Here is a 15468-nt window from a genome sequence, read left to right as displayed (position 1 = left end):
GAGCGCGCTTGATACTCTTCAATGTATTCTTCCCAACCAACAACAAGAGGATGAATTATTGATTGAGCCAGGTTCCATCACACTCGTAGTGTCCAAGAGCAGGTGCACTGCTCGAGTTTGCGAGGGATGACCGCTACAAATTGAAGTGTTTGGCGCCGCGGGGTGCTGAGCTAGAACCAAATAGTGCTGGGGGGGCAGAGGCACACTCCCCAAGTGGACAGTACCCATGTACCTGTCATCGATACTTGCTCAAGGACTTGCACAATACATCTGGGCAGGAAATTCACCAAATTACCGATGGATACAATCCAGATCGATCCTATTGACGACGCCTTCTTAAAAATGAGGTACTTGGGAAAACTGTGAGGTATCTTGAGCGCCCATGGTACGATTTCTAGTTGGCAGTACTTGTCAATCAAAGAACACAAGCACTGAAGCCATTATGAAATTGAGCTCAACGATGACACGACCTCGGGATACATCAAGGTGGATTTCAATCGGCCTTCCTGCCACTCAATTCCGGTTTGCGAGGAGTTGTAGAGCGTTCAAAAATTAATTATGGAAGACACCAAAACCTGAGACTGAAAATGGCCGAGACGCACTTTCCACAAACAATCCACGTTTGAAACGAGTGGGAGAAGGAACGAAGACCTATTCAATTGATGGATAACTCCAAGTCCCAAATATTTCAGCAAACAACACCACAAGCAAGAGCCTCAGCAAACAAACCGCTGCCACCACAAAACACTACGGGAATCACAAAGCGAAAGAGACAAGACATACAAGCAAAACACTTTAAGCGAAATACAGGCAAAATGTTCAAGTGCGACGCTGACCACTACTCCATCGTCACCATCAATAACGTGGCAAGCAAAGGTGCATGGAAGGTGATCAACCGCGATGCTTGCGCCTACACACTGATTACCATTGACATGGATGTCGTCATTGTCCTCCTCTTGATTCTCGCAATGAGCATACTTGTTTACAAGACTCGACGTATTCCCCAGCTTAGAGTCAGGCCGTCATTTCCAGTCATAGCCAAGGGTCATTGACATGAGGTATGAAGTTTTTGCTTTCTCGTTCTTATCTTCCTCTTTCTCTTTATTTTGCATCCATCTCAACCTGTTGCTAACAAAGTCTCTAGTTCTGGAAGAATCCACAACCGAGTCTGCCGTGTTTGGTCCTTGCCAAGCATCGCAGCGCCCTTGCCTCGTACCAGAACGAGAGACGGCCAGCAGTACAGCACTTAAGCCAAACGTCCAGCGCATAGCGAATGGGGCCACAGATACGGGCTTTGGTTCGGATTCTAGCATGGTCTCTATCTTGGGGTGTTTGTATGAGGCATGGTATTGCTGTTATGGAGGTCGGTATGCCGGAAAAACCCAAGAGTCATGGAGTCTAGCACATGGTAGAGTGCACCTAGTCTAATCAACCTCGCCGTTCTGCATCCTTCGGTCGACCCTGTCCGTCAAATGCTTCTGTGCGTCTTTGGAAAATAGGCACCCGACAATTGCAATCCCACCAAATCCCAAACTTGCCAAATATACTGTCTTGAATGCCTGTGCGTATGCCGTGGGAAGCGTTGCACTGACAGCAGCGCTAACAGACGATGTCAATCCAGAAAATGACGACAGCTTACCGCCAACGATGGCTGTTGCCAGTGCGCCTACCTCACTTTCTGAAAGACCTGCTGCCACTGCAGCTGGGCCTACAATCTCGGGTATGGTCGATTTGATACGATTCGACAGTATCGTACTGTACACTGCCACCGCAATCGAGCCCCCGGCAGACCTGATGGAAGCAAGCAGCCCCGAGGCCAAACCGATATCTGCAGGCTTGCAGAAGAGAGGAGCGAGAGCCAGAGATGCGAGTTCGATGAATCCAACAAAGAATGGACCCAGAATGACTAGAGCGACGGCCATATTCCTAGTGTCTGGAGTAACGGCTGCCAGAGCCGCCACGAACCCAACCATGGCAAATGTGGAAAATATGATCCAGTATCGAACGTTGCCTCCCCATTTGACAATGGCACCGGCGCATATCTGACCCAGGGCGGTTGCACTTCCGACTGTACACTGTCGCCTCTGTCAGTCTCATGTCGACAGAAGGAGACAAGCCATACCTACCGAAAGCCACCCAGCTTCGATTATGTCCTTGGTAAAGAGGGCCTGTACTTGTTGGGGCCATAGCAGTACAGCCGAGTAGTAGGTCATCTGGTGTGTCTTAGTAGACTTTCTAGTATATCGTGGTGTACACTCACACTTCCAACTGTAGCACAGCAGACCAAACTCATGAAGCCACGATTGCGAAAGAACTTGACTGGAATTGCAGGATATTCCAGATTGGCAACGGTCTCCCAGATGAACAATATAATCAGCAACACGATACCGATAACGATGGTGGAAATGACGGGTGCTGATGCCCAGGGGTAGATATTCCCGCCGAGAGAGACTCCCATTAGGAACAAGGTGAGACCGGCAGTCCACAAAAAGATTCCAAGGTCTAAGCGCCATCAGAATCCCGAATCACTTTGATGACACTCTGTCCTCACTTACAGTCAAGCCTTTTTAGAATCTCCCGCTTACCCTTGCGTTCGTGCAATAATTCAAACGTGGGCGGATTATAAAACAAGTATAAAAGCACGATTGCGAGGCCAACGGCAATAATGTTGATGTAGTAACACCATCGCCAGCCAAGGGACGGAATCTCGACAAACTTTCGTGCTGTATTCAGATCAGCACTCTGCTGGGCTCGGATCGATTAGAAAGAGCTGCTTTTTCTTACCCATGATTGGACCAAAACTCGCAAACGGTGCATTGGTAAGAAAGATGAATGACAGAACCATTGGCCGGTACTTGTTTGGGACCAACTCGCCAACCGCAACATTGAAGCTGAGTTGAACAGTCTCACCCAGACCATACACGGCGCTGCCGATTATCAGCGTGTTAACATTCCGGGCTACAGCGCAGATGATGATGCCGAGTAGAGCGACAATGTTGCCGCCAATAAAGAACCACCGTCGCCCAAACAAGTCTGATAGTCGTCCAAGAATGGTATAAGTAAAAGACAGTGCTAGGGTTCTTGCAATGTTGACCCAGGAGATGTACGGGCTTGGACCAATGTCTGCATTAATGTACGTGAGAATGTTTGTCGGAAAGAGGAGGAATATGTAGGCTGAGATTGCAGACAGACAGAAGCCCTAATTAGATTTAGACATGGCCATCGGTATGTGCACTCACGCCACTTACAGTCATGGCACCGAGAAATTGTAGCGAGTAAAAGTAGCCTTTCGGCAAGTCATTTCCCAGGGCTTCCGGACTGATGGAAGAAGCATCGTCTTCATTGTTGTGCCCTTCTTGTATCTTTTCGATTTCTTCCGTCTGCGCAGCTCTGGCTTCTTCCTTTCTAGATTCCATTTCAAAGATAATGGTAGTTTTGGGGATAAAATATGGTGCTTTTGGGATCGAGAGACGAATCTTCAGACTCTGGAGAGAACTTGCATAGGATAACTGCCGTCTTATTGTCGGGTACCATGTACGTAAGCTTCCAAGATGCAGGAAGAGGACCGTACTATACGAATGAAACAGGCATGCTACCCCCACTTGACTGATCTACTAGATCTGGCGGGGAAGTTGAGCCACACGGAACAAGATTCCTACCCATCTAATAGTCAAGGGGGAGGTCTTTCTGGACTGGTGCAAGGGTGATGCTGAATCATTAGTAATTGACCCGGCTGGCAACAAGAAGCGAATACGCATGGGGAGGCTTGGTGTGTGACCAAGGCTTCTTAGAGGCACTGAATAGCCCTACTCTTATCAGACCTTTTTGATTGCATACTATCGACTGTGGCATCATGTATGATACACGTAAAGCCATAGGCTAAACATGCTTTACATTCAAAGACAGCGTCGCTAGACATTTTATACTATGTGAACACGTCTAAACCTATGCTTATCTTTCTACAACTCGTAATCCGCTCGAGCCAACTCGCGAGATGATACAGGCGAATAGAGAATTTTAGAGGCGACTTCCTTTCCACGCCGGCTCTCGCTTCTCTGAGAATGCCTTTAATCCTTCGAGGATGTTTTCTCCCCTCTGAAGCTCGGCAAACTCTCTTTCTAGTGTAATCTCCACTGCTCTCTCAACCGAAGCCGTCTCCCAGCCCTGCCTCAACCCAGCTCTCGTACATATGATAGCATCTGGGCTATTTGCGGCAATGTCTTTTGCGTACCTGACGGCCTCATCCACGACTTGCTCCTTGGGAACCACCTTGTTCACCAAGCCCCACGCAAACAACTCTTGCGCACTTGCTTTTCTTCCCGTCAGCGCGAACTCCGACGCCCGCTGCAGGCCAATGGTTCTTATCAGACGCGGCAGAGCACCGCCTATCGGAGCGAGTCCTCGTTTCACTTCGGGAAGCCCAAAATAAGCATCCTCGGCGGCCACGACCAGATCTGACATGCGATTAGAACTAATCCCATTCGACTGCGCTGAGAGCAAACCTACCACAGTTGACAATAAACTCGCAGCCACCTCCCATAGCCAGCCCATTGACGGCGGCAATGACGGGCTTTTTTCCTAACCGCCGTGACAATGGTTTGAATGCGGGCGCATTGCCCATTCGATTCTTGGGATTTGCATCGTCTGACATGGAATTATTCCACTCCTTGAGATCAGCCCCCGCGGAAAAGGCTCGACCTGTGCCCGTAATGACTGCGACACTCAACTTGGGCTCTAGGTCCAGCCATTTCCATACCGAGTCCATTTCCCATTGCGCCGTAGTTGACATGGCATTGAGATCCTTAGGGCGATCCATGCGGATCAGAAGGACTCGTGGCGCTGGATATGAAAGCTTGAGGAATGTCGGTGTCGGAGGCGGTTGTGTTTCTGTAGGATGCATTCTGAAAATTGCGGCAAAGACTGTTAGATACTGTGGATGGCACGATTCTTGGGTATTCACTTTATTGTCACCAGTCTTTGGTTCAGCAGAGTCTAGCAACAGTCATCAAAGCTTGACAATATCTACGTGAACAACAGTGACCAACCAGAGCCCTATCTGAAAACCTAAAGCCTTTGCCAGTTGCCATCCATTCGACAATACATACCATCTAGTCTTTGTCGCTTGATTCATCCCTGCAGCAGCGTATTGTATTTTCAGCCCGCATATGCAACCCTCATCATACCCCTGGTACAGTTCTAGCTCCATAATTTCGGCAATCATTTACCATTATGCAGAATCCTCGTCTATTGATGTATACCCCGCAAACCTAGAGTAAGACATGGGCCAGTCTAATGATTCAGCGCTATCAGGGTCGCAACACTAAGGATCTAGCCAATCTCTATCCATGGAGGTGAAGGCAGTCGTCGTCCTACATGTGCGAACCTGCAAGACGGCAAACGTTGACCGAACGTCGGAGCCGGGAAACAGCCATGCATAGCAGCAGGCAAGACCGAGTATGAACTATTAGACTTTTGTCCACTGGTTGGACATGGTTGCATACCCAAGAATCTATCAATCATAGTGCGAGGAGTCGTTTACCACAACCGTTCCACCATGGCAAGCCCTGTAACAACGAATCCGGTGCCCGAATGGATTCAGAGCCCATATCCTGCCTTGCAACACAGTCTAGTATCGTTTCCACGAAAACATGTCCTTCTCGTCACCATCAACCGCCCGGAATTTAGAAATTGTTTGCCAGTAGAGGCGACTATTGAACTTAGCTTCCTATGGAGGTGGTATGACTCGGAACCCGAGCTGCGGTGTGCCGTCTTCACCGGCGCAGGGGACAAGGCCTTTTGCGCCGGCATGGATCTGAAGCAGCGGTTGGACATCAAAAACACCAACTCTGTCGCGCATGAATATCCACAGGGTGGGTTTGGCGGAATGGCGAATCGGACTGGGAAAAAACCCATCATTATCGCGTGCAATGGCCACGCGCATGGTAGTAGTCCTCTTGAATCTTGCGAGTGCACCGGCTGACTTTGGACAGGCGGAGGCTTTGAAATTGTGTTGAACTCGGATGTCATATTTGCCTCGCCAAATGCGACATTCCGCCTCCCCGAAGTCCTTCGTGGTGTCGTGGCACTTGCAGGAGCACTACCTCGCTGCATGGTTTTATTCGGAAACCACAGAACCATGGACTTGTGTCTTACTGGGCGGGTTCTCACTGTCAAGGAAGCAGTGGAATGGGGCCTGGTCAAGGAGATTGTGCCGCAGGAAAAACTGCTTGAGCGGACACTCGACTATGCATCCGAGATTGCGGCGTTGTGTCCTGATAGTGTCATCATATCTCGCCTCGGTGCTAGAGAGGCTTGGGAAACGGGCATCAGTCGAGCGACTATGCGAGGCCAGGAGATATACGCCGAGGCAATGCTAAAAAGTCCCAATGCTACTGAAGGCCTGGCGGCGTATCGCGAAAAGAGGGATCCAGTCTGGAGACCTTCTCATTTATAGTCAACCCATAGATCTGTATTCTGGATATAGAAGCATGAACTTATTTGCAATGTTCCTCTCCAAGTATATCTCACTACAGTTTGCTGCCGCTCTGCTTTAGCTTGGCCTGTCCGTTGGAGAGTGCCACTCTACCGTCGCCTTTGACGATTGTCTCAAACAGAATATCATCACAGCCATTGTCTGTTCCAACAACCCACATTCGTGTTTCCAACTCATCACCAGGATACACAACACTTTTGAACCGAGCGCTGTATGCCATGAGCCTGGTCGGATCCGAGCTACCCAGCTCCTTCAAGAGACCATGTGCTGCAATATTCCAGGTGCCCAAGCCTTGCAAGATCGAGCCCTTGAATCCAGCACGCTGCCCAAACTCATCATCTGCATGCATGGGGTTATAGTCGCCGCACAATCGGTACAGCAGAGCCGTCTCGGGTGTAGTCTTGAAGTTGTGGATGGTGTCTGGTGAGCGGTTCGGGATCTGTGCATTTGGCTTTGACGGTCCTCTCGGCCCTCCGTATCCTCCTTGGCCAATGCCGAAAGCGGTAGATGTGAGTTTCACATAGACGAGTCCCGTCTTGACGTCAACTAATTCTCCTTCAGTCTCCAAAATCATGGCCCCGCCTGTCGGTACTGAATGTCAGTGATGCGCTCTGAACAGAATGAGTGTCAGGTCCAACCTTTGTCATAGGCTCCAACGACTTGGTTACGAATTTCCAAGTCGAGCCCCTCTGAGCTGACCGGTAATGGTCGCAAGATCTTGATCCCCCGTTCGCCATCGACGGACCTCTGCGCATCGAATGGTGGTACCCCGGGGACATCAGCGCTCACAGTCCGAGCAATAAAGTCAAATACATCCTGGTCCGTCTGTTTGAATGCAAGATTGATTGGAAAGGTTGGAAATGCAGCAAACTTGGGATGCAGTTCGTAGAGAAAATGCAATTCGTCTTTTTGCGCTCCAATCGCATTGGCCTGTGGAGAGTTTAGATGGTGTCCATATGACAGGCGTTTTGGTCTGGCTCACAAATAACAAAACATCGCGGCGGTTGTAGCTGCATTTGATGGGAGGGTATCTGAAACCGGCGGCTTTGCTAAAGTCGACATTATCGTAGCGACCAGAAGCATTCTTGACTGGACGATCTTGAGCCATTCTCGAGTCTTGACTTTAGTTGACTTTTTCGCGGCAATGTTGAAAGCTGGTAATGCAGAACAAGTCGTGTTGTAGTGTGCACTGATGAGGGCAGCAGGACAAGATGTGCTATAATGATGTCCCTGGAGACTTTATAGCGTGGTATACGTCGGTGGACAGTGTCGCAAGGAAGGACTGGGGCGAGGTCTTAGTGGTTGAACCACTAACCTTCCCACACCTACAGGCACTACCTCGGCCCAATATCCCCGTACGATAGGAGTACTCACTGATGGAATCCTTGGGACCAAACAAGACATTCTAGACGTAAAGAAAATAACATTTCATGTTTTTTTCTCAGTCGATTTAATTATCTAAATTGCGATTCATCGTAAGTCACCATACAAGCTGGGATACTTGTACAATTCAGCCACTGCAATAGTTTCTTTGACAGGCAGCAAGCACAGGAATTGGTAATCATATCAAGAAAATTTTGCTTGTTTCCATCATAGTCTAGGTTCAAAATGGTGCTTTCGAGATTGTATCCTCAGATCATCCTCCATTTCAACAAGTTCATTTGGGAGAGCAACGTGTCGAGCCCTGAGGAATTCCCCGAAACTCTTGCCAAAGCCGTCCAGTATCGATGAGCTGCTAACGCCGTCCTGCAATATGTCCTTGACTACAAAGTGAACGGCTTGTAAGAATGGAAACTCGCAGCGCTCAATGTCATATTTGTTGTTCCAATCGTCTCCCAGCAGGTCAATCAATCTGTCACTGCTGAGAAAAGATTGCAACCAGGGCCAGGCCCTCTCATCCCTCACCCAAAACCCTACATTGGCGTTTCCTCCCTTATCACCGCTTCTGGCAAACACGAGATCGCCCAGAGGCCTTAGTGTAGCTTGAGGCCAGCTGGCATTTATATCGATTGGACTTTTGACCTCGTAATTCCTTTGAGTCGGAGCTGTAGGGGCACAGTCAAAGCGCTGTCGAGCCTCTACATCAATAGCCCTTTTCTCTGTTCCCATCATCTCCACTTGTAGCGGAATCTCTGATTGTGGAATCAAGGCAGGAAAATACTTGACGTATGGCTTGGGCTCCATTGTGCGCCAGTCCATGGACAGATGAAGTCCGCAGTATCCTTGCATGCCATTGTAAAAGATGGCTCGTCGGAATTGCATCATGGCCTCCTTCTTGGGCGACTGAGCAAACAAGCGAATCTGGATTGTCGATTCTGCTTGAGACAATGGATTCGAGCTAGGTGCGCCGTACTTTTCTATGCTAAACGTCGTAAAATCATCAGGATCGATCTGGCGTTGGACTTGGTCTTTTATGAGTTTGAACTTGAAGTCTGTGTCGAGGCCAGCACAATAGCCTGATATCTCTGCTTGCCAGCCACCCAACAGACACACTGCAAGCTTTGTCGTAGGCGGCGGTGCGGAGCCTTTGATGCCAGACAGTCTTACGCGGTCCTTGCCAACTTGTTCAAGGTGCGCTTGTTCAATGTCGGCCACCACATCGGGATTTAGATAAATTGGGCCTTGTATCTCGTAAAGTAGTTGTGCCTTGCACGTGTCGACGGTGACCGCTCCGTTCGTATTCGGCGGTTTGGTGATGATGACAGCTCCGTCTTCTGAGATTTCCGCAATTGGGTATCCAACATGATGAAGCTGTTCAATTTCCTGAGCACCGCAGAAATTTCCGCCCGTCACGTATGCACCACATTCAATGAGGTGCCCAGCCATGAGACTACTGGCAAGCTTGTCGTACTCGGTGTGGCCCCAGCCATGCCACCAAGACGCAAGGCCCGTCACAGGGCTTGCATCGCAGCATCGCCCACAAATGACAATATCGGCGCCCTCTTCTAGGGCACGAACTATGCCAGAGTGACCAGTGTATGCATTTGCTGCAAGTATGTCCTCTTTCCTTGCATCAAGAAGCGTTCCAGCTTTATCAAGATGCTTGATAGTGCCAAGCTGATTGTCTCGAAGCCTCTCTGTCACGTCATCACCAGTGACAGCAGCGACCTTGACGTCCAGTATCCCCAGATTCTTGAAATATTCGTCGACCTTGATGGCCAAGCCCTTTGGATTGAGAGCCCCGCCATCATGGACAATCTTGATCCGCTTTTCGGCTACAATGCGAGCAGCATCACCATTCTCCCATGCCAGCTGCTCGAGGAAGTTGGACTCGTAGCCTAGGTCAGGATACTGAGAAAGCTCGATTGCTTTCCATGCAATGTTGAACTCGGCCAGGTAGTCGGCTGTAATTGCATCGACTTTGCCAGACTTTGCCAGCTTGTATACTTGATCGATGCCATCGCCAATGGCTCCGGATGCATTGCCAATTCTAATCGGGCAGTGTTGCTTTTCTTTTGTTGGGTGAGATGGATTCATCTTGTCGTCACGGTCAGTATGAACCTGTTCATAGACCTCAATTCGTGTTGGCTTCTCATTTAGAATGGTGTTGACACTGCGGCGTATAGAGCAATGTTACTGACCAATTGTATCGAATGATTCTCTATTGTGCCCAAATGGTACTTCCGACTGCCGCGACATGGTATTCTCGGAAAATGGTTCCGGCTTCCTGAGCGACTGATGCACTGGCATGGATCAATGTACTAATGATTCACTGCGGCATATAGGCGAATACGCATTCACATGCGGGGACCCCGGATCGATATTGGAGCGATACTGACACACTTTCATTGGATCATGGATTATGCAGAGACCGTCCAAGAAAATAGTACTATATCACCTGATTGCTGTCGATCAGCAAGCGTCCAAGCATGAGGATATCTCTGGCCGCGTGCGACGGGGTGGCTATCATTGGGGTTCACAGACTGATAAGCAGGAAGATAATATCCAATATGAGAAAGTCGAATGAGAGCCCAATCAAGGTACAATGTTTTCGCCGAGTGAGGCTTTAGGGGCAACTCTCCCAAAACGTGCAGAATCGTGACAGAAGCTGGCTCAGTCGCAAATGCATCACGAACAATGAAGATCTATCGCTCTGACTCAATCTCTATTCCTCTTGATCAGAATCTCACAGAACTGCTGCACAGCTCTGCGTACGCAGAAAGCTTACCAGAGTCTCATCTCATTGCAAAAGACAATCTCACCAACCGAAGCATTACGATTGGCCAGCTCCGGTTTCGTGCTGGAAGAATTGCAAGTGGCCTTTATGCTGCGTTCAAGCCCCCAGACCAGGCCAGATGGGCCATTATCCTTCCGAATAGTGTCGACTTTCTAGAGATATTTCATTCCATTCTATGGACCGGGGGCGTCGTCTGTCCAGTCAACCATGCACTCAAAGCTGCAGAAATAGGTCATGCCTTGGCCGTTTCTCGACCAGAATTTGTCGTTGCCTATGGCGAAATCGCGTCGGTGGTCAGAGGGGCGATAGAAGTGGGTCGGGAAGAACTCATCGGTTCCGGCATCGATTGGTCAAAGCCAAACTTGTTGACGATAGTCCAAAAATCACCCGGACTGAGACATGTCCCGGATGACTTTTGGACGGACAAGCCTCTTCCAATTCCTCACTGGAATGACACATCTAAGCGTCTAGCCTCCATTCACCTCAGCTCCGGTACGACCGGCAAGCCCAAGGGAGTCGAGCTAACACACTACAATTTTGTTTCCAATTGTTACCAACTGTACCATCATGATCCCAAGCAATTTCACCCGGGCGCAAAGACGGTCGCGTTTACGCCCTGGGCCCATATTGCCATGACCACCATGCCGCTGTTCCTTGGTCCCTGGACCGGTATGCTGCATCACGCCATGCCGTCGTACAATCTCGAGCAGTTTGCCGCCTTGGTAGGATCGAACCAGGCGACCAGTTTCCAAGGGGTCCCCAGTGTGGTCCTCATATTGGCCAATTCGGACGTGACGTCCCGATACGACTTTTCCCACGCAAAGATCATCAATGTCGGAGGCGCGCCGCTGAAAAAGGAATTGTTGGAGCGGCTCTATCAGCGCGCGCCGTGGCGTCTCATTCAAGTCTACGGAATGACAGAGGCTGCCGGCTACGTTGCCTATCAGAAGCTCGGAGAGGATGTCCCCGAAGGCGCTGTGGGAAGGCTTCTGCCCAATATCGAGGCGTGTCTCAAGAAGGAAGGCAGTTTTGAGGACACTCACGAGGGGGGACCCGGCGAGCTATGGCTACGTGGTCCGAATATCGCGAGAGGGTATGCGTTCAATGACGAAGCTACAGAAAAGGGGTTTCCAATGCCGGGCTGGTACAATACTGGTGATGTCTGCACGATTGACGCCGCCGGCAGAATCAGCGTGGTGGGTCGAACCAAGGAGTTGATCAAGTACAAAGGCTTCCAAGTCTCCCCAGCAGAGCTGGAAAGCTACTTGAACTCGCATCCAAATGTGGTGGAGGGTGGCGTCGGCGCAATCTGGGATGAAAGCCAGCTGACCGAGTTGCCTACGGCATGGGTCATTCTCAAGGAAGGCTTCAATGGAGATGTCAAGGTACTGCAAGCGCTTCGCGAGGTTCAGACAGCAGTTGATGGTCAAGTCAGTGGCTACAAGAAATTGAGAGGCGGCGTGTGGCAGATCAAGGCACTGCCGAAGAATCCGACAGGCAAGATCTTGCGAAAGGAGATGGTGCAAATGAGGAGCGGGTTGTGTTCGTTGGACAAACCCATTAGGTCTAAGCTCTAGAGTTGAGATGATAGGCTGTCACTGCATTATTTTGGTACACTCTATGATCCCCAACCAGCTTACATCGGGGTATACAGCCCTTAGATAGGTACCTAGTAGTATTCAGACCCGAGCATGACCAATACCAAATCTTGTCAATTTATTGTTACGTTATCGATCGCGAGTCGTGAACACAAGTTATTGCATGAGATTTCCTGCCAATTCCGGTAACCCAATAATGATGAATCAGCTCCTCCAAGAGGCATGGTGATACAGCGGGTCTACACCTATAGCAAGTGCTGACCAGTAGCCTGGCAGTCGCAGGTGCGGGGCTATAGACTGCCGTAAATGCAGCTCTCGTAGCAGTGGCAATACTGAATCATTAGCGCCGGTATATGGTAAACACCAAAAAAGCGTCCTCCAGTGCAATGGATAATTGGGGTGGCCAGATATTGGATGACAGGAAATCAAACTCCGCAATGGATGGATCGTCCATGTGTAACCATGTGAGTCCATTATAAGCCCCCAAAGGTATTGTATGCCCAGATGTTACGATGCAAATTGTGCTATTCTCAATCATTCTAGTTTCACTGACCTGGAAATCAGTAAATCTGACATTATGGCACCAATCAGTCAAGACCCCCCAAATGGGGTGAATGCGGGGAATGGCAATGGCACGCAGCCGAAACGGCCTGTTCGGATTGCTGGATGTTCCGGAGGTATGTCATTCATCTCGGCCTTTGAAAACACCATTAACAGTGTGCAGGCGTCTATGACCGCAAACGAGCAATGCATGACATGGCCAAGAATGAAGACATTGACGTTATTACCGGCGACTGGATGTCCGAATGCAACATGACGCTGCGAGGCTCCGACAAGCGCGACCGTCTAGCCAAGCAAAAGATGAGCTCGGGGTCGACCATGGTCGCCAAGGGCTACGAACCATACTTTCTCGAAGAAATCGACCCTGCGATTCCCTGGCTGGCCAAAAAAGGTGTCAAGGTTGCCGTGAATGCCGGTGCCAGCGACGTTCACGGTTTGGCCGAAGCCGTCAAGGAGCTGATCCAAAAGCACGGTGTTGATCTCAAGATTGGTGTGGTTGATGGTGATGATGTAACAGATGCGGCGTTGGAGCTTTACCGTCAAGGCAAGTATGTCCAAATTGCAATGTCACAGACCTATAGACTAATTTATGCAACCTTTGCAGGAGAGCCCTTTTTGAATCTTCCTGCAAATAAGCCCATCAAAGACTGGGGATTTGAACCCATTTGCGCTCAATGCTACCTGGGAGGCACCGGCATCGCAGCATGCTTTGAAGGTGGTGCGGATATTGTGCTATGCGGTCGCGTCGCGGATGCCTCTGTGACTGTAGGAGCAGCGATGTGGTGGCACGGCTGGACCAGAGATAACCTCAAGGAACTCGCCGGGGCCTTGATGATTGGCCACATAATCGAGTGCAGCACGTATGCCACTGGCGGCTACTACTCGGGTTTCAAGGACTTGGGAGTCAATGATACTGACATGGGCTGTGAGTAGCCTCTTGGTGTTGGTGCATTATTTTGAAAATTTGTGCTCACATAGCAACAGATCCCATCGCTGCGATTGACGAAAAAGGCGAAGCAGTCATTTCAATGGAGAAAGGCAAAGATGGATTGGTGACGATTGCGACAATTGCGAGTCAGCTATTGTATGAGATCCAAGGTCCGCTCTATTACAACTCGGACGTGACGGCTTCAATCGAGGACATAGTATTGAAGCAAGTTGCAAAGAACCAAGTCCACGTGTCTGGAGTCAAGGGGCTTCCACCACCGGCAACAACAAAGGGTAAGTGATCACCTGATTTGACATCTTTCAAGCATAGAAGGCTAATCTGTAACTTTAGTTGGATTCACTGCGAAAGGTGGCTGGCAGGCAGAATTTCATTGCAAGTGGCCGAACCCTACATCCTATACGTATTCAACAATGGCCTTGTTGGCGTATGACATGGGAATATCTTGCACGCAGTACTAACTCTTCTCTAATAGTCTACTTGACGGGGCTTGATATTGACGAAAAGCTTGCCATGATAGAACGGCAAACCAAAGCTCGAATGGGCGACGAAGTGAACAAGTTCTCATGCCTCAAGTTCATGCTTGCTGGAGCTGTCCCACAAGATCCGAGCAGCCAAGAGGAAGCGACCGTGGACTGTCGCATCTTTGCTCAGACAGCAGATCCCGATATTCTCTCTGGCTCAAGTTTTGTTGACTCCGATCGTGGCTCCTTTGCTCGGTACTGCATTGAGAACCTGCTTCAGAGCTACCCAGGTGGCACCATGGCAGTGGACATGCGCACGGCAATCGGCCGTCCTTTCTTTGAGTACTGGGTCACCCTGATGCCACAGACATTTGTTCACGAGACGGCCCATCTACCTAACGGAACAGTGATTGATATACCTGCTCCGACAAACGTCAAGACGTATGAGCGAGAGCAGCCAAGCTACGACACGGCGAACCCAGCTGATCTCGGCTGCTTTGGTCCCACCACCCGTGCACCGCTTGGCCACGTCGTTCTCGGTCGGTCTGGTGACAAGAGCTCCAACTGCAACCTCGGCCTATTTGTCCGCCACGACGATGAGTGGGACTGGTTCCGGACAATGCTGAGTGCCTCGAAACTCCGGGAGCTGCTGGGCAAGGATGACGTTGGTAAGCAGATTGACCGATGCGAGTTTCCCAACATTCGCGCAGTACACTTTTTGTTAAAGGATCACCTGGACCGGGGCTTCAACTCGACGAGTAGCTTTGACAGTCTGGGCAAGAATTTGTGCGAGTACATACGCTGCAAACATGTCGACATACCAGACAAGTTCCTACAGAGAGGTAGAATCTAGGTAGTGGCCTAATATCATTATTTTCCAAGTCTCTACACAACGAGCATTGCAGGCAATGCATCACTTTCCCATATAAATCATGTCGTCATAGGCCATGGTTCTCGTCTTGAAAAAGACACATGTGAGTTTGAACTTATACTGATTGTCGCGAATTACTGCACAAGTTATCGCAAGGAAATGTTGCTCCAGCCTATCAAAGGGCCAACAACACCAATTGTTGATTGGTGGGGATAAGATGCTACCTAGGTACATTTGTATACTACGGACCACATCGCTTCGCCATACCATTTCATCAATGTCTAGTCAGCGAGATTGGTACGCCTCTCTGCGCCAGATATTCGCTTTCACGCAATATGGTGCGAGAATCTGGATAAAT

The 15468-nt window shown here is 49.7% G+C and overlaps 7 protein-coding genes across 7 annotated transcripts; 3 read left to right on the top strand and 4 right to left on the bottom strand.

Annotated features, from left to right (window-relative positions):
- Window positions 1-1424: 1424 nt before the first annotated feature.
- Window positions 1425-3416, bottom strand: PFICI_10018 (uncharacterized protein; the record flags this gene model as incomplete). Its single annotated transcript, XM_007838599.1, has 6 exons — window positions 1425-2075; window positions 2127-2213; window positions 2261-2502; window positions 2556-2723; window positions 2785-3199; window positions 3249-3416. 6 exons carry the CDS (start codon window positions 3414-3416, stop codon window positions 1425-1427), a joined length of 1731 nt encoding a protein of 576 aa, XP_007836790.1.
- Window positions 3417-4017: 601 nt separating this feature from the next.
- PFICI_10017 (uncharacterized protein) lies at window positions 4018-4900 on the bottom strand (the record flags this gene model as incomplete). Its single annotated transcript, XM_007838598.1, has 2 exons — window positions 4018-4454; window positions 4507-4900. The coding sequence occupies 2 exons, from the start codon at window positions 4898-4900 to the stop codon at window positions 4018-4020; spliced, it is 831 nt and encodes a 276-aa protein (XP_007836789.1).
- Window positions 4901-5554: 654 nt separating this feature from the next.
- On the top strand, window positions 5555-6454 carry PFICI_10016 (uncharacterized protein; the record flags this gene model as incomplete). Its single annotated transcript, XM_007838597.1, has 2 exons — window positions 5555-5870; window positions 5991-6454. The coding sequence occupies 2 exons, from the start codon at window positions 5555-5557 to the stop codon at window positions 6452-6454; spliced, it is 780 nt and encodes a 259-aa protein (XP_007836788.1).
- Window positions 6455-6527: 73 nt separating this feature from the next.
- Window positions 6528-7601, bottom strand: PFICI_10015 (uncharacterized protein; the record flags this gene model as incomplete). Its single annotated transcript, XM_007838596.1, has 3 exons — window positions 6528-7075; window positions 7132-7423; window positions 7476-7601. 3 exons carry the CDS (start codon window positions 7599-7601, stop codon window positions 6528-6530), a joined length of 966 nt encoding a protein of 321 aa, XP_007836787.1.
- A 482-nt stretch (window positions 7602-8083) lies between these two features.
- On the bottom strand, window positions 8084-9970 carry PFICI_10014 (uncharacterized protein; the record flags this gene model as incomplete). The annotated part of the gene is made up of 1 exon (XM_007838595.1): window positions 8084-9970. One exon carries the CDS (start codon window positions 9968-9970, stop codon window positions 8084-8086), a length of 1887 nt encoding a protein of 628 aa, XP_007836786.1.
- A 600-nt stretch (window positions 9971-10570) lies between these two features.
- On the top strand, window positions 10571-12247 carry PFICI_10013 (uncharacterized protein; the record flags this gene model as incomplete). The annotated part of the gene is made up of 1 exon (XM_007838594.1): window positions 10571-12247. The coding sequence occupies one exon, from the start codon at window positions 10571-10573 to the stop codon at window positions 12245-12247; it is 1677 nt and encodes a 558-aa protein (XP_007836785.1).
- Window positions 12248-12845: 598 nt separating this feature from the next.
- PFICI_10012 (uncharacterized protein) lies at window positions 12846-15092 on the top strand (the record flags this gene model as incomplete). Its single annotated transcript, XM_007838593.1, has 4 exons — window positions 12846-12945; window positions 12993-13754; window positions 13814-14050; window positions 14251-15092. 4 exons carry the CDS (start codon window positions 12846-12848, stop codon window positions 15090-15092), a joined length of 1941 nt encoding a protein of 646 aa, XP_007836784.1.
- Between the last annotated feature and the right edge of the window lie 376 nt (window positions 15093-15468).

This window comes from Pestalotiopsis fici (genome assembly GCF_000516985.1).
Source record: "Pestalotiopsis fici W106-1 unplaced genomic scaffold PFICI_Scf_7, whole genome shotgun sequence".
In the NCBI taxonomy this organism is placed as follows: Eukaryota; Fungi; Ascomycota; class Sordariomycetes; order Amphisphaeriales; family Sporocadaceae; genus Pestalotiopsis; species Pestalotiopsis fici.
Note: the sequence above shows the minus strand (reverse complement) of the source record. Positions and strands in the feature narration are given on the sequence as shown.